General features: G+C 38.2%; 1 protein-coding gene across 2 annotated transcripts in view; it reads left to right on the top strand.

Moving 5' to 3' along the window:
* ramp1 (receptor activity modifying protein 1) overlaps positions 1-23,891 on the top strand; it is a 57,996-nt gene extending 34,105 nt beyond the window's left edge. For both annotated transcript variants that reach the window (XM_088352801.1, XM_088352800.1), the window contains 2 exons: positions 4,346-4,481; positions 23,389-23,891. In XM_088352801.1, the coding sequence (XP_088208927.1) occupies positions 4,346-4,481; positions 23,389-23,644 (392 nt within the window). In that variant the 3' untranslated portion in view covers positions 23,645-23,891. The remainder of the gene's footprint in view (positions 1-4,345; positions 4,482-23,388) is intronic.
* The last annotated feature ends 1,930 nt before the right edge of the window (positions 23,892-25,821 follow it).

Below are 25,821 nucleotides of genomic sequence, written 5' to 3'. Positions count from 1 at the left end.
GGAAACAAAACATGGAAAATTTGTCAGGAATCAGAACAGGATCAGGACCCAAACGCGTGACGTTCTCACTCAAGCCTTTTATTTTACCGGAAATGGGAAACAAAACATGGAAAATTTGTCAGGAACCAGAACAGGATCAGGACCCAAACGCGTGACGTTCTCACTCAAGCCTTTTATTTTACCGGAAATGGGAAACAAAACATGGAAAATTTGTCAGGAACCAGAACAGGATCAGGACCCAAACGCGTGACGTTCTCACTCAAGCCTTTTATTTTACCGGAAATGGGAATTCAACATTGGTTAAAGGTAGGGTTACAATTTGAAACCGGGTAGGGTTACAGCTAGATGTAGAGCTAGGGTTTTAAACTGATTTTAGGGTTCCATACTATGGTTGGGGCTAGAAACTAAGGTTTAGGCTCTCATTCTTTTGATCGGCGTTGGATTTTTATCTTTTAACGGTGAAATGGAAAAAAAAACATGGAAAATTTGTCGGGAACCAGAACAGGATCGGGACCCAAACGCGTGACGTTCTCACACAAGCCTCTTATTTTACAGGAAATGGGAATTCAACATTGGTTTAGAGGTAGGGTTACAATTTGAAACCGGGTAAGGGCTAGGGTTACAGCTAGGTGTAGAGCTAGGGTTTTAAACTGATTTTAGGGTTCTATACTATGGTTGGGGCTAGAAACTAAGGTTTAGGCTCTCATTCTTTTGATCGGCGTTGGATTTTTATCTTTTAACGGTGAAATGGGAAACAAAACATGGAAAATTTGTCAGGAACCAGAACAGGATCAGGACCCAAACGCGTGTCGTTCTCACACGAGCCTTTTATTTGAGGGGAAATGGGGAGTCATGCACGTTAGGCAGCGGTCTGGCGTGGAAAGACAGGAAGCCAGAGACGAACGAGATCGATTCCAATTGCCCAAGTTGTTATCAGACAGATGGGGTCGATACCGGACAGGACGGGACGGACAGGATAGATAATAAATCAGGATATCATAAACAGGAGAAACTAGACAGGAACGAAATAATAAACAGGACGAAAATAGACGGAAACATAACTGGAAACCGAAATTAAACAGGACAAAATAAACGGGAATAATACCGGACAGGAAATACCAACAGGAACAGGACCGAGTCGAGACCAACGTCTTGTGGGGCAGAAGTTTGTTGACGGACTGACAAAGGAAGCGTGACAGGACTGGGTTTAAATAGCAAAGAAGCCGATCTGACAACGAGCTGCAGCTTGCGCCACAGGTACGGGGCCAATTAGGTGCCGGGACAGTTTTTGCCCCAAAAATACATTGACGTGCTGTCAGGGAAGGCAGGTGAATCACGATGTATACCGTCATTTAAGATTTCTGAGATTTTTTTCCTGTTTTCCTTACACTCTAACAGAATAAGAGCAAAAAAGCTCTTTCACACAAAAATGTGATAAGTCCTTGGAACAGTTAGGCACAAAATTAACAGTTAAACGTTAACAGTGAAAAACACAGGTAACAAAAAAATGCAATATTTATAAATCTAAGAAAAATATGAAATACAAAACAATTGTAACCTTTTTTTTAAACTCAACAAATTCAAAGTCAACAGTATAAAATCCTTGAAAAAAATGCATTTGGATCAGTCACTCGAGAAAAAGACCGTCTCAAAAGCAACCGGCTCTCGATTGGTGTGAAGCCGGCTCCCACTTCCAAGAGCCGGCTTATAGAGCCGTTTCGTTCACGAACCATGCGGATTGTGTGCTTTCAAAACTCAGCCCTCATTCGCCATTTCCTTTTGGTGAGTTTGTAAATACTATATTCAAAATCGCTAACTATCTAGTAGTCGCTAATTTGAATGGTGGCCTGTTCCGAAAAACAACTCGGAGGAGAGAAAAGCCGTGCCACTGAAAACAGCGCCATATTTTTTACGGGCACAAAATGGCTCAGGTAAGACTGTTTTGTGGAATTTGACATCTGATACTAAATCCTCTCACCTTTTGAATCCATTCAACACCACACTTGTTTATCAATTAGGGATATCTAAAATCTAAACAATGCTTTTCATAATACACATTTTTTTTGCAAGAACATTAAACTAATGCATGAACTATGTCTAACGGGAGTAATAATAACTTGAAATTCCTGCTGAAATATGTTGTATAGTTTTTGTGTAAGTGTCCTGCAATACTGAGTCCAACAGTGCCACCTGCTGGTATGGGGTAAGGTTTGGTTTGGCTTTTGATCTTGTGACCGGAAGGCGGATGCCGTTGGCAGTCTACAGCGCGCTGCTAACGGTAAGGCGCGATCTTTTGGTGCTCTGCAAAAAGTTGTAAACATTAAAACCACACCTGACAAGTCTCTTAACATGCACAGTAATGTGATTGATGTTGTCAAGCTGTTTGGATTTATTTTTATTTTGTTTCTGTAGCCATTTATGTTAGTTTTGCCGGACGTTGCATGTTGTGCTAAAATGCTAATTCCCCTTATAGAGATCAAAGCCAACAAAGAAGCTTACCACGTGTTGTGTTGTGACTCATTCATTTGCAGGTAAATTGTACCCGTTTTTATACTCGTTATTGTTATTATTTCTATTTTCTCATATATATATAAAAAGGATGATGTTGGTTAAAATTCAGTTTAAAGAAAAATATGTTGAATTCATTGTAAACGTTAAAAAACCACTTTACGATCTCTGGTTAAAAGTATCTTGTTAAAATGGATGTAAAAATGTATTGTGATGGTTGATATTCTAAAATGTATTTTATGTAAACTGAAAAGAAAGCTCTTTGATATGTTTTGTTGGGCAGTCTACAACGAGCTGCCAACGAGATCAAAGCCAGCAGAGAAGCCTACCACGTGTTGTGTTGTGACTCATTCATTTGCAGTAATAAAAACCTCATCATCCAGTCCAGCGTGAATGTGGATCTTTGGTGGGACCGTTACACCGCGGCTACAATGCATAAACGATCCGACAACTTTCCGGCGACGTGATCAAATGATTACGATCACCATGGCGATCGCGTTCCTTCGGATGATAGCGTTCTGCAGACATGCACGAAACAGGATTCCTCTATGACCGGATGATGACGATGGGACTTAGTCATCTTTTTTTTTTTGCCTTGTGACTATCACCACACTGCTTCGCTATGCCTATGTACGTGGCCACCAATGTTCCCTGTAATTTTCCTTACGGGTCTGAGCGTTCACACAAAGTCGGTGAGCAACGCTTAAAACAACAGTGAGCAACAGCAATCCCGAGTGTGGCAAGATAATTAATTATCAAACATGTCCAAAACTTGACATCAAGTTACATTTTGCTGAGTTTCCGGCAATGCAAAATGATTTTTCTCTTTTGAATGAATTGATTCATGTACTATTGCAAAGGTTGTACGGCCTACATACGTCGTTTGTTCCTACAATTCTTTCACAAGATATCCATTTCTTTTTATTTCCTGATATATTTTGTCGCATAATATTCACATTTTTGGGGGCTATTATACTTAGTCAGATTTTTGAGTGGAAGTACAATGTTGGCAACAAGATTCACTTGATATCATTGGAAATTATTATTTTATTTTATTTTCTACTTTTTTGTTACTTTTTTCTTTTTGTTCTCTATTTACTTTTTTCCTACATTTCTTTCTTTTCTTTTTTTCTGGCTTGTTTTCTAAAATTTTCCTTCTTTTTTTTTCTTCCTTTTGTGTCTTTTTTTCTCAGCTTTTCACTACTTTTTCATTTTGGTATTTTTTTCTTTTTTGTTCTATTCCCCACTTCCTTTAAGTCATGTTGTGCATAATTTTACATCATATTTGGTCATGTTGGGATGAAAGAAGCAAAAACAACCTGAAGAGCCGTTTAGGACCCGAAAGAGCCGGTTCCTTTTAGTGAGCCGAGCCGAAGAAGCCGGTTCTCTACTAACTTTACTCAACTTCGTTCTACTTCGACTCGACTTCAAAATACCGCATTTAGGACACAACGTCAGGGGAACCCGTGTATTTTTACCTTCATGCACTGTAACTTTGACTTAAGTCGCTTCTTAATTAATAATTTTGAGCCCTGATTTTTGTGCGCCGGCTAGATTTTCTTGTGCGCTGAGAATGTGCCAGCAGTGCGCAATTGCACACGCGCGCAGCTTAGAGGGAACACTGATGGCCACCTACACACACTCGTTCGCCAGATACAGGAAGCAACACTTGGAATTTGGGTTTCCTCGATGTGTGGACAAATAGCCACTCCTGCCATCGAATGGGGGATTTTTCATACCTAAATCATTCCCAGAGGCTTGAAACGGGGGTGGGGACGCGCCATATTGTTTCTTATAAATACATATTTTATATATATATATATTTTCCTCTTTACAGCGACTCAGTGTACATGGACCCTATGCTGTGGCCCTCATTACCAATACGCCATCGAAGAGTTCTGCCTGGCCAAATTTCGACTGGACATGCAAGAAGTGGAGCAGGCTCGCTGGTGCATTTGGGAGGACACCGTCGAGTGAGTTCCGCAAACAAATCAAGCGTCCACTTGATCACAAACACGACCTTTTAGCACTCAATATTCATAAATCCAACGAAATCCTGCCTCTGACTTCAGTAGCAAATACAATAACTTACTTTAGCATCATAGCCTGTTTTTCTACAGGGTTGGTACGGGTGCTTGAAATCCTTGAAAATGCGTGCATTTTAATGTTGTGTTTTCAAGGTTTGAAAAGTGCTGGAGTTTTAGGTGAAGGGATTGTAAATGTTTGAAATTGTTGCCATGTTCTTTAGGTTAGGGTTGGGAGCCAGGGTTTGGGCTTCAAAAAGGGGTTTTAAACTTATTTTATTTTTCCAAAATAGGATTGAGGCTAGGGTTAGAAACTAAGGTTTAGGGTCCTTTTTAGGGTATTAAACTGAAATTGGGGTTCTGAAATAGGGTTGGGCAACTGAGCTCAAAATTAGGGTTTCAAATTGAATGTCAGGCCCCAGAATAGGTTTAGAGCTAGGGTTTTACAGTTTGAGAAAGGGATAGAGTTAGGAACTAGGGTTGGAGCTCCATGTTAGGTTTCTAATCTGAATGTAGGAATTAAATATTGGTTTAGAGGTAGGGTTACAATTTGAAACCCGATAAATGCTAGGGGTACAGCTAGATGTAGAGCTAGGGTTTTAAACTGATTTTAGGGTTCCAAAATATGGTTGGGGCTAGAAACTAAGGTTAAGACTCTCATTCTTTTGATCAACGTTGGATTTCATCTTTTAACTGTGAAATGGGGAAAAAAACCTGGAAAATTTGTCAGGAACCAGAACAGGATCAGGACCCAAACGCGTGACGTTCTCACACAAGCATTACATTTTACGGGAAATGGGGAGTCATGCACATTAGATAGCAGTCTGGCGTGAAATGATAGGAAGCCAGAGACCGACGAGATCGATACCAACTGCCCGAGTAGCTATCGGACAGATGGGGTCGATACCAGACAGGGCGGGACGGACAGGAATGATAATGAAACAGGATATCGAAAATAAACAGGACAAACAAGACGGGAACGAAAACTGGAGAGAATAATATACAGGACAAAAATAGACGGGAACGAAACTGGAAACCGATATTAAATGGGACTAAATAAACGGGAACAATACCGGACAGGGAATACCAACAGGAAAACAGGACCGCGTCAGAACCCACGTCTTGCGGGGCAGAAGTTTGTTGACGGACTGACCAAGGAAAAGTGAGAGCTCTGAACTTAGTCAGAAAGCCAATCTGTTAAAGAGCCGCAGCTGGCGCCACACAGGCGGGGCCAATTGGGCGCCATGGCAACCGTGACAAAATTTGGCTTTACAAGTCCTTAAAAAGTGCTTGAATTTGGCCATGAAATAGGTGTACGAATCCTGTACCTAGCTAGCTTTTAGTATCTTAGCCAGCGCTAAACTCATTTAGCCCTTAGGCATTTGCCTGCCAAATAATGCCACAAAATGTATTCCTTTTTTACTCAAACGAACCTCGATGACAAAAATTAACTAGCTCTAACTGAACAAAACACAAAAGAAAGAGGACATAGGGGAAACATTCACACACCCACCAACCATTTTTGACAAAACAAAACATGAAAGAAAGATGACATAAACATTCCCAAATGTGGACTGAACAAGAGGGCCATGACAAAAACACCATTATTATTTTAACTATAGCTGTAACTGAACCAAACATGAAAGTAAAAGAATATTGTAGCTAAAAATTATGTGAACAGATGACTGGGAAGAATATGTTGGAACACGAAGTAGCTTGTACTGAAGAAAACATAAAAGGAAGACAACGCAGGATATTTTTGGATGCTAATTCTAAATAATACATGAAAGGAATACAACCTAAGATATGTTAGAACACCAACCATTTCTAACAGAACAAAACATGAAAGGGGATGACACTATTCACATTCCCAAACATGGAAAGTACAACAAGAGTGCCATGACAATGAAACCATTAAATATTATGCAGGCACACGAAATAGCTATAACTGAACAAAAATTGAAAGGAAGTCGACGCAGAATAGATTGTGACACTCACTCTAACTAACAAAACATGAAAAGACAACTGTCGGAATACCCACTTGTTCTAAGAGAGCAAAACATGAAAGTAGACGGAGCAGGATACGTTGGGACACTATTTCTAACAGAACAAAACGTGAAAGTGGCACAGTACAGGATACTTATATTGTAATACCCACTCGTTCTAATAGAGCAAAACATGAAAGTAGACGGAGCAGGATACGTTGGGACACTTTTTCTAACAGAACAAAACGTGAAAGTGGCACAGTACAGGATACGTATATTGTAATACCAACTCGTTCTAAGAGAGCAAAACATGAAAGAAATACATTGCAGGGTTTGCTAGGAAAGTAACTCTAACAAAATCTTAATACAAGGCAGAATATGTTGGGACACTAATTTTAACTGCACGAAACATGAAAGAATGTAATGCAAGTTATGTTGGAATACCAATTACTTCTAAAAGAAGAACACAAGAAAGGAATAGGTGAGGGTCATGTGACCAATAAATACAATGCAGGCGTACAAATTAAGTGTAACTGAACAAGACATGAAAGAAAGACCGTGTAGAATATGTAGCAATATATGATTTATAGCCCTGAAATAGTTATTGAGGGTTGGATGTAACATCATGCACAAAATGATTTCCCGAAAATCTATTATCAAACTAAATTATAGCAGCAGCTCTTTTTTCACTCTACCACAAGATGTCGCTGTGTAAGAGATTCTAACAAAGAGTGTAAATGCTTCTAAATATCCACTCTTCAATCCGTTCCCCCTTTTATGATTGCAACCTTCTTCGCTTGAGATTACGTTCTCGTGGAGTGGTCATCTTCACGTGCCGGAACCTATTAACCAAAACAAACGGGCGGAAAAAAAGCCCCAAAACAAAACAAAAACGCTAAAAATACTCTCGGAAAAGGTCGGGTGGGCTTATCTGGGACGCTCTGTTGAAATTTGATGCGTTTGTGTGTCAATGGTTAAATGGAAAGCAGACGACTCTATTATTTATGTTCCTGATTGGCAACCGATAGAATAGATTAGAATAGAATAGAATAGAATAGAATTGTCACATTACCCAAGATTTAATAAACATAGTTGTTTAGACTTCATTTTCAATAATAAATTCTAATAGGGATCAATTTAGAGACAAATAAATAGAAATATCATCACTAAGTAGACATTGCCTAAGCACTAGTTGAATAGAATAGAATGAAATAGATTAAAATAGTATAAAATAGAACAGGAATGAATAGAATAGAATAGGGTGGAATAACATAGACTAGAATAGACTAGGTTTGAATAGGATAGAATAGAACAGGCTTGAATAGAATATGAGTTGAATAGAACAGGGTTGTATAGAATAGAATAGAGTCGAATAGAATAGAATAGACCAGGAAGGAATAGACTACCGGTAGTAGGAATATAATATACTGTAATAGACTAGAATAGACGAGGAAGGAATAGAAAAGACTTGAATAGACTAGGTTGGAATAGGATAGACTAGAATAGACTTGGAAGGAATAGAAAAGACTAGAATAGACTAGGTTGGAATAGAATAGAATAGACTAGGATTGAATAAAAATAGAATAGAATTGAATAGAATAGGAAGGAATAAAATAGACTAGTATTGATTAGGATAAGATAGAATAGAATAGAGTTGAATAGAACATGGTTGAAAAGAATAGAATAGAATAGAGTCCAATAGAATAGAATAGGGTGGAATAGAATAGAATAGACTAGGAAGGAATAAACTAGGAACGAATATAATAGAACAGACTAGAATAGACTAGGAAGGAATAGAAGGGACTAGAATAGACTAGGTGTGAATAGAATAGACTAGGTTGAATAGAATAGAATCGAATAGACTAGGAAGGAATAGAATAGACTAGTATTGATTGGGATAGGATATAATACAACAGGAATGAATAGAATAGGAGTTGAATAGAACAGGGTTGAATAGAATAGAATAGAATAGACTAGGAAGGAATATAATAGAATAGACTAGGAAGGACTTGAATAGACTAGAATAGAATAGACAAGGAAGGAATAGAATAGACTAGGGTTGACTAGAATAGGATAGAATGGAACAGGCTTGAATAGAATACGAGTTGAATAGAACAGGGCTGAATAGAATAGGTTTGAATAGAATAGGATAGAATGGACCTGTAAGGAAATATTATGCACTGTCCCTTTTAAAAATAAAATAATACCTTAGTTTTAGTATAAAATGTAGTTTTAGTATCTAAACTTTTTTTTTGTAATAGGTTCCTGTGATTTTAGTGTTAGCTTCTATGCTACATCGCGTTTATTTTTGTTTTACTGAATGAAAGTTTTTTTGTACCACTAGGAGGCACTAAATCTTACACACTGTCCCTTTAAAAAGAAAATCATATCTTAATTTTGAACGACACAAATGTAGTTTTCGTAATGAGTTCCTGTCATTTTAATGTTAGCTTCTATGCTACATTGCATTTTTTTGTATGTTTTACTGAATGAAAGTTTTTTTTGTACCACTAGGAGGCACCAAATCGTATACACTGTCCCTTTAAAAAGAGAATAATATCTTAGTTTTGAACAACACCAATTGAGTTTTAGTATCCGAACTTCTCTTTCCCTAATCAGTTCCTGTCATTTGAATGTTAGCTTCTTTGCTAAATCACATTTTTTGTTTTGTTTTACTGACTAAAAGTTTTTTGTACCACTAGGGGGCACTAAATCTTATACACTGTCCCTTTTAAAAAGAGAACAATACAACACAAATAGAGTTTTAGTATCCGAACTTCTTTCCTAATGGGTTCCTCTCATTTCAATGTTAGCTTCTATGCTACATCACGTTTTTTTTAATGTTTTTTTTTTTTACTGACTGAAAGTTTTTTGTACCACTAGGAGGCACAAAATCTTACACACTGTCCCTTTAAAAAAAGGGAATTATTCTTAATTTGGCACAACACAGAGTTTTAGTATCCAAATTTGACTTTCGTAATAGGTTCCTTCCATTTCCTTATTAGCTTCTATGCTACATGGTGTTTTTTTTAACTTCAATGGCCGCCAATGGCAGCAAACAACTCAATATAAAACCACAAAAATATGAAAAGGAGGCTTGAATACGAAGGATTATAATAGTTGGACTATTTATCATAATTCCGGGCGTATTTGTTCCACTCGGATTAAAAATATTTCTTCTTCTTCCTCTGAGGTTGTTTTTGCTCAACGGTGCGTTCAGGCCCGTCGGATATTCGGAATCCTTAGTGCGGAAGGTCGCCTCGGATTTCATAGCGCCTCGCGAGCTATATCATTAGCGGGGGGGGGGGGGTGGTTGGGCAAACTACGGCCCGGGGGCCGCATGCGGCCCGTCAGGGTTTTCATCCGGCCCGTCGATGTCTATAAAAGTAAATGAAGTACTACAAAAAAAAAAATTTTTTGTTTGTTTTTGTCTTAATGTTGTCCGCATTGTTCCTTTATGTGTCTACGACAAAATACTACAAAACTAAATCTCAAAATTAGCGTTTGAAAACAGGGAACTTGTGTGTTACTTTACTTTCATTATGTAAATAAATACTATAGAAATGCTACAAGAATACTACTACTATACTATAATACAAAATACAACTTCACCTATATTAAAAAATTACTAAGAATAGAAATACTTAAAAAATACTTCCAAGAAATACTACAAAAAGACTCCTACAGGTATACCTTAATACAAAAATACTACTACATAAATATTATAACAGGAAAAATTACAATAATACTACAGGAATACTTCTAAAATGGTAGTATGGAAATACTCCAAAATTACTACAGAAATACAACTACAGTAATATTAAAAAATACGAAAGAAGAACTACAAAAATACCATTACAATAATACTAAAATACCAAAAATACTACAGAACTACTACAGCAGAAATATTACAAAACTAAAACTACAGTAATACTACAGGTATACGACAAAAATACTACAAAACTAAATGCGCACTTGAAAACAGGGAACTCGTGTGCTACTTTACTTTCATTTTGAAAATAAATACTATAGAAATACTACAAAAATACGACTACGGTAATACTGTACTATAATACAAAAATGCAACTCCAGTTATATTACCAAATTACTAAATAAATACTACAAAAAGATTACCTTGGAAATACTTAAAAATACTTCCAAGATATACTAAAAAAGACTCCTAGAGGTATACTATAATACAAAAATACTACTACATAAATATTATAGAAAAGAAAAATTACAATAATACTAGAGAAATACCATACTAAAATGGTAGTATGGAAATACTCCAAAATTACTACTGAAATACAACTACAGTAGTTTTAAAATAATACTAAAGGAGAACTACAAAAATACCTCTACAGTAATACTAAAATACCAAAAATACTATAGAACGACTACAGCAGAAATATTACAAAACTAAAACTCCAGTAATACTACAGGTATACAACAAAAATTCTAAAAGGGAAATACCAAGAAAATTCCACTATAGAAATACTACAAAATATTATGAAGATAAAAATACAACTGTGAAAATACTACAAAAATATGAAAGAAATACTAAAGAAAAACTACAAAAGTACCACTACAATAATACTAAAATACCAAAAAATACTGCAGAAATATTATGACATAAATATTACAAAACTACAACTATAGTAATAATACAGGTATACTACAAAATTCTACTATGGAATTACTACAAACATACTACAAAAATACCCCAAAAATTATACAATGGAAACTCTACAAAAATACTGCTGTAGAAGTACTACAAGAACTCTGCGAAGATAAAGCTACTGAAATACTCCCAAAATACAACTATGGAAATACTAAAAAATGCTACACAAATACGACCATGGAAATACTTTAAAAATACATCCAAAAAATTCTACAAAAACACTACTACAGTAATACTATAATGCAAAAATACTACTACAGAATATTAGGACAGAAATATCTCAATAATACTAATGAAATACTACTAAAATATTCCTATGGAAATGCTCCAAAATCACTACAGAAATACTATAAAAATACGACTACTGTAATATCACAAAATTACTACAAAAAAAAACTACAAGAAAACACTACCATAATATTAAAACACCCAAAAATGTTACGACAGAAATATTACAAAATTAAAACTACAGTAATACTATGGGTATACTACAAAATTCTAAAAGGATACCCTACAAAATATAATACAGAAATACCAAGAAAATTTTACTATGAAAATACTACGAAAATACTTATATGGAAATACTTTAAAAATATTTCCAATAAATACTACAAAAATACAGCAATACGATGTGCAAAAATACTACTACAGAAATATCACAATAATACTCACAAAATACTACTGAAATATTACTATGGCAATACTCCAAAATAACTACAGAAATACTATAACAATACAACTACAGTAATATCATAAGAATACTAAATAAGAACTCCAAAAGTACAACTACAGTAATACTAAAATACCCTAAAAATCTACGACAGAAATACTACAAAATTACAACTACGGGTAGACTACAAAATTTTAAATGGGGAATACTACAGAAATAATATAGACACACCAAGAAAATTCTACTATGGAACTATTACAAAAATACTACTTTAGAAGTACTACAAAATTATGATGAAAATAAAAGTACAGAACTACTACAAAATACCACAGAAATTCTACAATAGAAATACTTTAAAAATATTCCAAGAAATACTACAAAACTTCAACTACAGTAATACTATGGGTAATCTACAAAATTCTAAACGGGAAATACTACAAAAATAATACAGACATACCAAGAAAATTCTACTACGGAACTATTACAAAAATACTACTGTAGAAGTACTACAAAAAATACCACAGAAATACTACGACGGAAATAATTTAAAAATATTCCAAGAAATACTTCAAAAACAATACTACAGTAATACTATAATGCAAAAATACTACTACAGAAATATCCCACTAATACTAAAGAAATACTACTATGGAAAGGCTCCAAATTGACTACAACAATCCAACTTGAGAAATACTACAAACTACTAATACACTACTACAGAAGTAATACAAAAATCAAACTACAGAAATTCTACCAAAATCTAACTGCAGAAAGACCACAGAATACTACTCCAAATACTGCATTAGCGTGACAAATATTGCGCCTGGCGTGATATTTTTGCATATCATTATGCAAATCAGATGCGGGGTTGTCGGTTTAATTGCGTCTCTTCTTGATTGATGATTAAAAAAACCAGAGTGGCAATTAGCAGAGGCTTCGTTAGCGTTTAATGGGATTAGATGGGATTGTTATGCCTGATTCTCCAGTGCCTCGTGTACATTATTGAGAGGTAGAGAGGAGACACGACCAAGTAGAACTACTACTTCTATAGAAAAATCCAAATATATTCCAATGAGAAGCAAAAATGCTTACAATATTTCTAATAAGTAGTGTCTGCTGATGATGGTTAAGGCCTCCAGTGCCTTGTACACATTATGAAGAGGTCAAGAAGGGACAAAACCCAGCTGAGATAGTTCTTCTATGGAAAAACAAAATATTCTGATTAGGAACACAATACTTTGCATCTTTCTAATCCATAGAACTGATTACAGCCAAACTCTTTCACATTAAACGAGGTAGCGAGGGGACACGACCAAGTTGTTCTAATAGGTCTACTAAAAACTGTAACTTGATGAGGAACATAAACACTTTGAATCTTTTTAACTGGTAGAGTTGACTAACTATAGCCAAACTCCTCCAGTGCTTCTTGCACATTGGAAAGAGGTAGAGAGGAAACACGACCAAGATATACTGCTACTTCAATAGAAGAATCAGAATATATTATAACGAGGAACATAAATGCTTAAATAATTCAAAATATATTCGAATTGGGGAAATAAATACTCAAATAAATACTGAATCTTTTTAACTAGGAGAGTTGACTGATTATAGCCACACTTCTCCAGTCCTTCTTGCACATTATTAAGAGGTAGAGAGGAGACACGACCAAATTGAACTATTACTTCTAAAGAAATATCCAAATATATTCCAAGGAGGAGCATAAATTATTACGATCTTTCTAATAAGTTGTGTCTTCTGATTATACTTGAGGCCTCCAGTGCCTTGTACACATTATGAAGAGGTCAAGAAGAGACAAAACCCAGCTGAGATACTCCTTCTATGGAAAAACAAAATATATTCTGATTAGGAACATAATACTTTGAATCTTTCTAACCCATACAGTGAACTGATTACAGCCAAACTCCTCCAGTGCTTCTGGCACATTAGAACGAGGTAGAGAGGGGACACGACCAAGCTCTATCAGTTCTACCAAAAGATGTAGAGGTTTTCTGATGAGGAACATAAATACTTGTGCACATTATAAAGAGGTAGAGAGGAGACATAACAAAGTTGGACTACTTCTATAGAAAAATCAAAATATATTCTAATGAGGAGCATACATGCTTGCGCACATTATAAGGAGGTGGAGAGGAAATACGACCAAAATGTTCCACTACCTCAATAGGAAATCCAAATATTCTCTAATGAGGAACATAAATGTTAACCATCTTTCTAAAAAGTAGTGTCAACTGATGCACAGACAAAGAAGAGGTAAAGAAGAGACACAACCAGTCTGTTCTACTCCTATAAAAATTCAAAATATATTCAAACTAGGGAAAAAATGCTTTGAATATTTCTAACTAGTAGAGTTGACTGATTATAGCCAAACTTCTCCAGTGCTTCTTGCACATTAGAAAGAGGTAAAGAGGAAACACGACCAAGATTGACTACTACTTCAATAGAAAAATCAAAATATATTATAACGAGGAACATAAATGCTTACAATCTTTCTAATAAGTAGTGTCGATTGATTATGTCGAAGCTCACCATTGCCTTGCACACACAATGAAGAGGTAAAGAAGAGACACAACCCAACTGTGCTACTTCTTCTATAAAAGATCAAACTATACTCGAATTAGGAAAATAAACACTTTAAATCCTCATATTTTAACTACTAGTGTTGACTGATTATAGCCAAACCCCTGTCATGCATTTTGCACGCAAAAAAGAGGGGACACGACCAAGTTGTTCTATTAAGTCTACAGAAAATCTGTAACTATATTCTTATGAGGAACATAAACACTTTAAATCTTTTTAACTATTAGAGTTGACTGATTATAGCCAAACTCCTCCAGTGGTTCTTGCACATTAGATCGAGGTGGAGAGGGGACACGACCAAGTTGTTCAATTAAGTCTACAGAAATACTAACTATATTCTGATGAGGAACATAAACACTTTGAATCTTTTTAACTAGTAGAGTTTACTAATTATAGCCAAATTCCTCCAGTGCTTCTTGCATATTAGATAGAGGTGGAGAGGGGACACGGCCAAGTTGTTCTATTTGGTCCACAGAATAACTGTAACTATACTCTGATGAGGAACATAAACACTCTGAATCTTTTTAACTATTAGAGTTGACTGATTATAGCCAAACTCCTCCAGTGGTTCTTGCACATTAGATCGAGGTGGAGAGGGGACACGACCAAGTTGTTCTATTAGGTCTACAGAAAAACTGTAACTATATTCTGATGAGGAACATAAACACTCTGAATCTTTTTAACTAGTAGAGTTGACTGATTTTAGCCAAACTCCTCCAGTGGTTCTTGCACATTAGAAAGAGGTGGAGAGGGGACACGACCAAGTTCTATTACTTCTACAGAAAAGTGTAAATGTATTCTAATGAGGAACATAAATGTTGCTGCACATTATAAAGATGGACAGAGGAGACATGACCAAGTTGTACTACTACTTCGATAAAAAGATGAAAATATATTCTAATGAGGAGCATACATGCTTGTGTACATTATAAGGAGGTGGAGAGGAAATACGATCAAAATGTACTTCTACTTCTATAGAAAAATCCAAATATATCCCAATGAAGAGCATAAATGCTTACAGTCTCTCTAATAAAGGGACAGTGTGTAATACGTAGTGCCTCCTAGTGGTGCAATACAGTTAAAAACAAAACGTTGATTGGAGTACTCGGTAAAAATACATCAACTATCGTACCAATGTTAATTTCTTTTTAAATTATAGGTCGAGAAATTTGTACTTTTTTTACATAGTGGAATCCCTGCTCAGGTCGTCTTATTGGTCGCCATGGCGATGGTTTTCGGTCGCGCTAGACAACAGTGAATGTAAATAAATGTAAATGGTTTGCATTTCTATAGCGCTTTTCAAATCAATGAAGACCTTACAATGTGCTTAACACTTACCCATTCACACACACACTCACACACCAATAGGGAGTCAGCCATGCAAGGCAACTACCTGGTTGTTGGGGGCATTAGGGATTCAGTGTCTTGCCCAAGGACTTCCACATATTGAATCCAACTGTCACAGAATAATGCTGATAGATATAGAAAAAAAATCAGCCTAAAAGCATTCCTGATTCATTTGACGATCAATGTTGTAATACAGCAGCACGGCGGTGCAGTCGTGAGGTCGTGAGATCAAACCCCCTGTGTGGAGTTTGCATGTTCTCCCCGCGCTTGCATGGGTTTCCTCCGGGCACTCCGGTTTCCTCCCACATTCCAAAAACATGCTTGTCAGGTTAATTGGCTGGTTCGAATTGTGGCTGGGTGTGAAGTGGGTTGTCTGTCCCTGTGTGCCCTGCGACTGGCTGGCAACCAGTTCAGGGTGTCCCCTGCCCACTGCCCGAAGATAGCTGGGATGGGCTTCAGCACCCCCGCGACCCTACTGAGGATAAGCGGTGCAGATAATGGATGGATGGATGGTGTAATACATGTTTGGCTTCAAAGCTGCCCTCTAGTGGTCCAATATGACACAACTGGACTTTCAAGAAAAACTAAATCGATTTTCCCTGTCACTTTAATTTCTGTCATTATGTGATTGCCCGGGCGGTTAGCACGTGTGCGGCACAGTTCTGAGGTCATGGGTTCAAATCCAGCTACTTACTGTGCGGAGTTTGTATGTTCTCCCCGTGCTTGCGTGGGTTTCCTCCGGGCACTCCGGTTTCCTCCCACATTCCAAAGACATGCATTTCAGGTGGATTGGCCGGTCCAAGTTGTCCCTAGGTGTGAATGAGCGAGCGAGTTGTCTGTCCCTGTGTGCCCTGCGATTGGCTGGCAACCAGTTCAGGGTGTCCCCTGCCCACTGCCTGAAGATAACTGGGATGGGCTCCAGCACCCCCGCGACCCTATTGAGGATAAGCGGTGCAGCTAATGAGATGAGATGAGATGATTTCCCTTTTTCCTAAATGTTCCTCCGTGGTGTCAAATAAAGTTAGAGATGGGAACAATGTGGACATCCTGTCCTGCACCCGCCCACCCTTAATAACAAAAATGGCGTCTCAACCCCCCCCCCCAACCCCCCCTCCAATTTCATTATGCATGTCAGGTCGTCCAGAAAAACAAATGAGCATTCCAAACAAACCCTCTCCCCGCACTCTAGCGTTGCAATGTTTCCAATTAGCGCGTGCACGAATGCAATTTGCGGCACGTCTGCAAAAATATCCACGAGAATCTTGGCTCCACGATTAAACGCGCCGCAATCCATGAAGAGTTCAAACCCGGGGTCCACCTTTGCCAGGCTCTTTGCTTTCACCCGGAAAAAATAAAAAGATTTAAATACCCTAGCTTTGATAAAGACTTTCAATCTACTGAGCTTAAAGTAACCGTGTTTTTGAGGGTCTTTGAGGCTGAGAGCTCCTTTTTGTTACTAGTTATCTCGAAAGGCCACCGGTTAGATATGCATTTCCAAAATAATGTATTATTACTAAATCATTGCTATGTTATTACTATGTTCAGGATAAGAATCCCCTTTATTTCAATTGTTAGAAAAAACGCTGTCAGAACCAGAACAGAAACAGGACCCAATCGCGTGACGTTCTCACACAAGCCTTTATTTTACGGGTAATGGGGAGTCATGCACGTTAGGCAGCCGATCTGGTGTGGAAAGACAAGAAGCCAGAGACCGACGAGATCGATAACGAATCAGGATGACCAAAATAAACAGGAGACGCTAGACGGGAACAAAAACTGGAGAAACTAACAAACAGGACAAAAACAGAGGGGAAACAAAACTGGAACCCGAAATTAAAAAGGACAAAAGTAAACGGGAACGATACCGGACTTCAAATACCAACAGCAAAAGAGGACCGAGTAAGAACCCACGCAGAAGTTCGTTTGACGGGGTGACACCCGAAGCAAGAGAGCGCTGAGCTTTATATAGACAGAAATCCAATCTCTCAACGAGCCGCAGCTGGCGCCCCACAGACGGGGCCAATTGGGCACCATGGCAACCGTGACACACACAGGCAGGTCCAATTGGGCACCATGGCAACCGTGACAAAAACGGGTGCGGCCTATTGGGCGCCATGGCAACCATGACATATGCATTGTGTTTTCTGGATTTTTCTTTTTAGTTTATCTCTCTCACAGTGGACATGCACCTACAATGACAATTTCAGACCCCTCCATGATTTCTAAGTGGGAGAAATAGCAAAATACAGAATGTCTTCACCTCTAATGTAAAATATATATCAGGACTAGAACGGAAACAGGACCCACTTGCGTGACGTTTACCACAAGTATTATTGAAAGAGAGAGGAAGGGCTGCACCCACTATGCGGTGTTCGCTGGGCGCGGTAAGCAAGTCGCTCTTGTACTCTGATTGTGATCCGAACACGGATGTGGAGCTTCCGTAGCGGGCAATGGCGGTGTCAGGAGCGGAAAACTGGTCGGGAGCCGGGATTGGGAAAGCAAGCTGTGGTCGGGGTCGGAAACGAGTCGTAAGCCAGAACGGGACAGTAGACGTGGTCGGGAACAAAAAATGGTCGAAAGCCGGGACGGGAGAGCAGTCGTGGTCAGGATCCAAACAGGTCGTAGCCGGAGACAAACGGGAGCAAAAACGGGACAGGCGGGAGTCAGGGTCGAAAAAGGCTAGCCTAGTATACACGAAGATTCGCAGACAGACTGACAAAAGGAGAGTGACAGGACTGGGTTTAAATAGCAGGGAGGCCAATCTGTCAACAAGCCGCAGCTGGCGCCACAAGGGCGGGGCCAATTGGGCGCCATGGCAACCGTGACAATATATACAGTACATCTAAAATAAGAACTATACTCTTAAAGCTGTAATAAAAATCTTCCATGTAAAACCTTTAACAGTACGAAAACTAAATAAAATACTTCTTCTACAATAAGAAGAAAATCATTCTTCTGAAAAACTGCTTTAGTATTAAGTCAAGAGCTTCTAAAGTAAAAACTGTACGGAACCAGAATATTGCACTTCAAAACCAGGGTAATGCACTTAAATCGGGGACATTGCACTTTAAAACTGTGTTTCAAGACTTTGGATAACTCTTAGGGAAGAAGCTGTTTTGTTATTACTATGTTATTACCATGTTATTACATGACTGCAGGCTACTCGGGTGGTTTTAGGGGGCCACCTGGTGCCCGCAGGCCCTACGTTGGATACTCCTGGTGTAGTGATGAAAAAATACTTCATTCATTAAAAAAACGACACTATTGGTTCAAAACGATTTATTTTCACTTTCGGGGGGTGAGAAATAAAAGGCTGGATTGTCAGTTCAATGACATCCTCCAAAAATAGTATTGACTTTTTTTGTTTTTTCGGGGAAAGTCCAAATAATACATTCATGTGATTGCAACAGGAAATACCAAAGGATCGTTTTTGGAAAAGTCAACAGATGAAAAGTTATTCAAATAGAAAGCGGTTCAAATGTTAAGTAGTAAATCGTGGCCGGGGAAGTGGATCCCACCAAAACAAAATGATACAAAAGGATCGGTTGACGGAAAATGAATCGGTGTAAAGAAACACGACAAGGAAGTTTACCAGGATCTTCAGAATTCAGAGACATCAAAGCAGCTGTAGCACAGGCTTGACTCTCTGCTGCATAAGGTTGAAACACCCACTCGTTTCAAACATGAAAAGAAGACGATGCTGAACAAAACATGAAAGGAAGGCAACACGGAGTAGCGACTGGTTCCAACTGAACAAAACACGAATGGAAGAGGACGCGCGAAACGTAACCGGAACAACCAAATTGTTACAATACTAACGAGTTCTAACAGAACAAAACATGGAAGGATGACAACATTCTCAAATGTGGACAGAAAACAAAAAGTGTAATGAGACCATAAAGTAAAATACCAGTACACTAACTAGCTGTAACGGACCAAAACATGAAAGGAAACAACGCGGTAAAAGATGGGAAACCAACCAGTTCTAGCAGAACAAAAACATGAAAGACAACACGGAATGTGTTAGAAAGTGTACTCTAACTGAACAAAACATGAAAGGAAGGCAACACAGGATATATTGGAGTACCAACTGAACAAAACACGAATAAAGGAGGACACGCAGAACACACCCAAACGTGGCTGAAACAACTAAAAATTGTTACAATACTAACCAGTTCTAACAGAACAAAACATGGAAGGATGACAACCCAGGAAACCTTCTCACGCATGGACAGAACAACAAAAAGTGTCATAAGACCATAAAGTACAATACCGGTACACTAACTAGCGGACCAAAACATGAAAGGAAACAACGCAGTAAAAGATGGGACACTAACCAGTTCTAGCAGAACAAAAACATGAAAAACAACACAGAATGTGTTAGAAAGTGTACTCTAACTGAACAAAACATGAAAGAAAGGCAACACAGGATATATTGGAGTACCAATTGGTTCCAACTGAACAAAACACAAATGGAAGAGGACGCGCTGAACACACCCAAACGTGGCTGAAACAACTAAAAATGGTTACAATACTAACCAGTTCTAACAGAACAAAACATAGAAAGATGACAACGCAGGAAACATTCTCAAACGTGGACAGAACAACCAAAAATCTGCCATAAGACCATGAAGTACAATACCAGTACACCAACTAGTTGGAATAGACCAAAACATGAAAGGAAACAATGCAGTAAAAGATGGGACACTAACCAGTTCTAGCAGAACAAAATCATGAAAGACAACACAGAATATGTACTCTAACTGAACAAGACATGAAAGTAAGGCAACACATGATACATTTGAGTACTGAACAACAAAACACAAAAAGAGAGGGCACACGGGACACACTCAAACGTGGCTGGAGCAATTACATATTGTTACAACACCAACCAGTTCTAACATAACAAAACATGGAAGATGTCAACACAGGTAAACTTCTCACTGGTGGACAGAACAGCAAAACAAGTGTCATAAGATTGTAAAGTATAATACTGGTACACTAACTAGCTGTAACTGACTAAAACATGAAAGAAACAATGTAGTAAAAGATGGGACACCAACTAGTTTTAGCAGGACAATAAAAATGAAATACAACACAAGAAAGGTTTTGAAAGTGTACCCTAACTGAACATAACATGAAAGGAAGGCAACACGGGATATGTTGGAGTACCAACTGGTTCCAACTGAAAAAAAACAAAAGGAAAGGACGAACGGAACACACCCAAACGTGATTGGAACAACTACATGGTGTTACAACCTTTACCAGTTCTAACATAACAAAACATGGAAGGATGACAACACAGGATACCTTATCACACGTGGACAGAACAAGAAAATAGTGCCATAAGACCATGAAGTATAATACAGGTACACTATTTAGCTGTAACTGACTAAAAAGTAAAAAGAAACGACGCGGTAAAAGTTGGGACACCAACTCTTTCCAGCAGAACAAAACATGAAATACAACACAAGAATGTGTTTGAAAGTGAACCCTAATTGAATAAAACAAGAAGGCAACACTGAATATGTTGGAGGACCAACTGGTTCCAAATGAACAAAACACAAAAGAAGAGGCCGCACTGAACACATTAGGCTTTATATTGTAACAACACCAACCACCTCTAACAGAACAAAACATGGAAGATGACAACACGGGAAACATTCTCACTGGTGAACAGAACAACCAAGATGTTTCACAAGACTGTGAAGTATAATACAGGTACACTAACTAGCTGTAACTGACTAAAACATGAAAGGAAACAATGCGGTAAGTTGGGACACCATCTAGTTCTAGCAGAACCAAACATGAAATACAACACAAGAATGTGTTGGAACGTGTACTCTAACTGAACAAAACATGTAAGTGAGACCACACAAATTATGTTGGGACACTGACGAGCTCTAATTGAAAGGAGGAAAACTGAGAACGTTTTGGGATACTTACCAGGTTTAACTAACAATCACTAACTGAACAAAACATGGACAAAAAGGAAGACAATACAGCTAATTTGAATAAAACACGAGGATGCAAATAATCTTGGGACCACTACAAGCTCCAAACTAACAAAAAATGGAAGAACATAACACAAATGTTTGGAAACTAACTAGTTCTAATTGAATAAAACCATGAAAAGAATATAACACATGTGTCAAACATGCGGCCCGTGGGTCGGATCAGGCCCGTCTAGGGTTTTCACTTGGCCCGCAAGACAACGCTGAAAAAAATGAGCTGCAGTTTCAAGTATCTCCACCGGAGGGTGCCAAAGCCAGTTAACCACACACAAAGCAACTGTAGCTGTATTCTTTATCACTCACTTTTTCTCTCTCTCTCTCCTTTCCTCTCTTTCTTTCTTTCTTTCTTTCATTCCTTTGTTCTTTTGTTCTTTCGTTCTTTCGTTTGTTCTTTCTTTCTTTCTCTTCCTTTCTCTTTTTTTCCCTTTCTTTCTTTTCTTTCTTTCTTTGTTTTACTTTCTTTTACTTTCTTTTACTCTTTTTTCTCTACCTTTCTTTCTCTGTCTTTTAGACCTTTATCTTTCCTTTTCTCTTTTTTCTTTATCCTTTATATCTTTCTTTCCCATTTTCATTCTTTCTTTCTTTCTTTCTTTCTTTCTCTTTATTTCCCTTTATTTCCCTTTTTTCCCTTTCTTTCTTTCTTTGTTTTACTTTCTTTTACTTTCTTTTACTCTTTTTCCTCTACCTTTCTTTCTCTGTCTTTTAGACCTTTATCTTTCCTTTTCTCTTTTTTCTTTATCCTTTATATCTTTCTTTCCCATTTTCATTCTTTCTTTCTTTCTCTTTCTTTCCTTTTCTTTCTCTGTATTTCCCTTTCTTTCCCATTTTCATTCTTTTTCTTTCTTTCTTTCTTTATTTTAATTCCTTTTACTTTCTTTTACTGTCTTTCTCTCCTTTTCTTTCTCTGTCTTTTAGACCTTTATCTTTCCTTTTCTCTTTTTTCTTTATCCTTTATATCTTTCTTTCCCATTTTCATTCTTTCTCATTTTCTATCTTTCTTTCTGTATTATTGATCTTTTTCTCTTCCTCTTTTCTCTCTTTTATTATCTCGTCCTCTTTCTTCCTCTCATTTTGTCTTTCCTTCTCTGTCTTTCTTCCTCTTTCTCTCTCATTTTCTTTCTTCCTACTTATTTCTTTCTCTCTCTCTTTTATACTTCTATTTCTCTTTGTCTTTCTCTTTCTTTTTCTTTAATCTATTAGTCCGGCCCCTGTGAGAATTTTTCCATTTTAATCACGGGGTTCCCGAGCACTCTTGACTTCGACACCTCTGCACTAAATGAACAAAAAATGAAAAAAAGGCAATGCAGAAAATTCAGGGACACGAAGTAGCTCTAACTGAACAAAACATGAAATAAAGACAACGCGGAATATGTTGGAAACTTATCGACGAGCTTTAACGGGACAGAAATAAGACAACACATGTTGGAAAATCAAGTAGCTCTAACTGAACCGAAAATGAAAGTTAGACAATTCTCTATTTGGACTTCGTTTAGTCTCTTTTTTTTATATAAGCATTCAATTTGGGGAAGTAAATCCTGACTTATTCCTCCCCCTGTTCCAGAGCGTACGGCGAACTGACCAACTGCACCTACTTGGTGGCGCTAAAGATGGACTGCTTCTGGCCCAATTTGCTGGTGGACCACTTTTTCATCCAAGTCCACAAATTTTACTTCCACAACTGCTCCCTTTCGGGCCGGCTCCTCAGGGACCCCCCCAACCGCATCTTGGGGCCCTTTATCGCCATGCCCGTACTGGTCACGCTGCTCATGACGGCCCTGGTGGTGTGGAGGAGTAAGCGCAGCGAGGGCGTCGTCTAGCACGGGACCAAAACCCGCAACTCGGACCTCGGTTTAGCGAAAAGACGGACGTTTGTCTCGGTTTGAAGCGGCTCGGGACTTTTTGGGGAAAATGTTTTTTCTTCTCCTGGTTGTTGTGGCGCAATACTGCCTCTCACAGGTCAGTTTTGGTACTGCAGCGTCTTTTGTACATCACGTTAATCGACAATGTTCGTGTGTGTTTTTCTTTATTCAGATATAAACAATAAAGTTTTTGATGTGACAATCATCCTATTTTTGTTTAAAGTGTCGGAGCACTTCCCTCCACCAGGGGGCGCCTAAATCAGTTTTTAATTGCGAAAGCTGTGACCAATCACCCAACACCTGTTCCTAATAAACCTCACTCCATAACAGGGGTGTTAAACTCATTTTAACTCGGGGCCACACGACAGAACAAACCTTCTGTCGGGGGCCAGACTAGTAGATTAAAGAGAAAGAAAAAAAGAGAAAGAAATAAGAGAAAGATGGAGGGAAAAGGAGAGAGAGTGCGGGACAAAGAAAGAAAAAGAGAGGGGGAGAGAGTGTGAGAAACAAATGAGAGAGTGAAAGAGACAGAGAGTGGGAGAAAGGAGGTGGAAAAGAGAAAGAGAGAGAGAGAGAGAGAGAGTGAGAAACACAAGAGATAAAAGTCGTGAGAGAGGGGGGGAAAGAAGGGGAGAGGAAGAAAGATATCCAAAGAGAAATAGAAAGACTGAAGGAGAGAAAAGAGAAAAGAAAGCACGAAGGGTAGGAAGAGAGAAAGAGAAAAGGAAAAAAGGAAGTTAAAAAGACACAGAGAGAGAAAAGAGTCAAAAAGCAACAAAGGAAAAGAAAAAGAGAGAGTGAAAGAGACGGAGAGTGGGAGGAAGGGGGTTGAAAAAAGAGAGGGAGAGAGAGAGAGAGAGAAACACAAGAGATAAAAAGTCGTGAGAGAGGGGGTAAAGAAAGGGAGAGGAAGAAAGAAATCCAAAGAGAAATAGAAAGACAGAAGGAGAGAGAAGAAAGCGCGAAGGGTATGAAGAGAGAAAGAGAACAAAGGAAGAGAAAAAGAGAGACACAGAGAGTGGGAGAAACAAATGAAGTAAAAATTCGTGAGAGAGGGGGGAAAGAAAGGGAGAGGAAGAAAGATATCCAAAGAGAAATAGAAAGACTGCAGGAAAGAAAAGAGAAAAGAAAGCACGAAGGGTAGGAAGAGAGAAAGAGAAAAGGAAAAAAGGAAGTTAAAAAGACACAGAGAGAGAAAAGAGTCAAAAAGCAACAAAGGAAAAGAAAAAGAGAGAGTGAAAGAGACAGAGAGTGGGAGAAAGGAGGTGGAAAAGAGAAAGAGAGAGAGAGAGAGAGAGAGTGAGAAACACAAGAGATAAAAAGTCGTGGGAGAGGGGGTAAAGAAAGGGAGAGGAAGAAAGACATCCAAAGAGAAATAGAAAGACAGAAGGAGAGAAAAGAGAAAAGAAAGCACGATGGGTAGGATGAGAGAAAGAGAAAAGAGAGAAAAGGAAAAAAGGAAGTTAGAGCAAAAGAAGTTAAAAAGACACAAAGAGAGAAAGAGACAAAGAGCAACAAAGGAATAGAAAAAGAGAGTGAAAGAGACAGAGAGTGGGAGAAAGGGGGTGGAAAAGAGAGAGAGAGAGACATAGAAGAGAGAGAGAGAGAGAGAGAGAGAGAGAGAGAGAGAGAGAAAGAGAGTGAAAGAGACAGATAGTGGGAGAAAGGGGTGGAAAAGAGAGAGAGAGAGACATAGAAAGAGAGAGAGAGAGAGAGAGAGAGAAAAAGAGAGTGAAAGAGACAGATAGTGGGAGAAAGGGGGTGGAAAAGAGAGAGAGAGAGACATAGAAGAGAGAGAGAGAGAGAGAGAGAGAGAGAGAGAGAGAGAGAAAGAGAGTGAAAGAGACAGATAGTGGGAGAAAGGGGTGGAAAAGAGAGAGAGAGACATAGAAAGAGAGAGAGAGAGAGAGAGAGAGAGAGAGAGAAAAAGAGAGTGAAAGAGACAGATAGTGGGAGAAAGGGGGTGGAAAAGAGAGAGAGAGAGACATAGAAGAGAGAGAGAGAGAGAGAGAGAGAGAGAGAGAGAGAGAGAGAGAGCGTGTTTACGTATATACCATTATATCGGGGGTAAAAAAAGAACGTTAAGCGCTCCGGACGTCACACTCTTAGCTGGCGTGGGCACCAACAGAGAAGAG

The sequence above is a fragment of the Urocampus carinirostris genome, chromosome 14, assembly GCF_059441175.1.
Source record: "Urocampus carinirostris isolate Australia breed hairy pipefish chromosome 14, RoL_Ucar_1.0, whole genome shotgun sequence".
NCBI classification, from domain to species: domain Eukaryota; kingdom Metazoa; phylum Chordata; class Actinopteri; order Syngnathiformes; family Syngnathidae; genus Urocampus; species Urocampus carinirostris.
The sequence above is the reverse complement of the archived record's forward strand: the minus strand, read 5'-3'. Positions and strand labels throughout refer to the sequence as shown.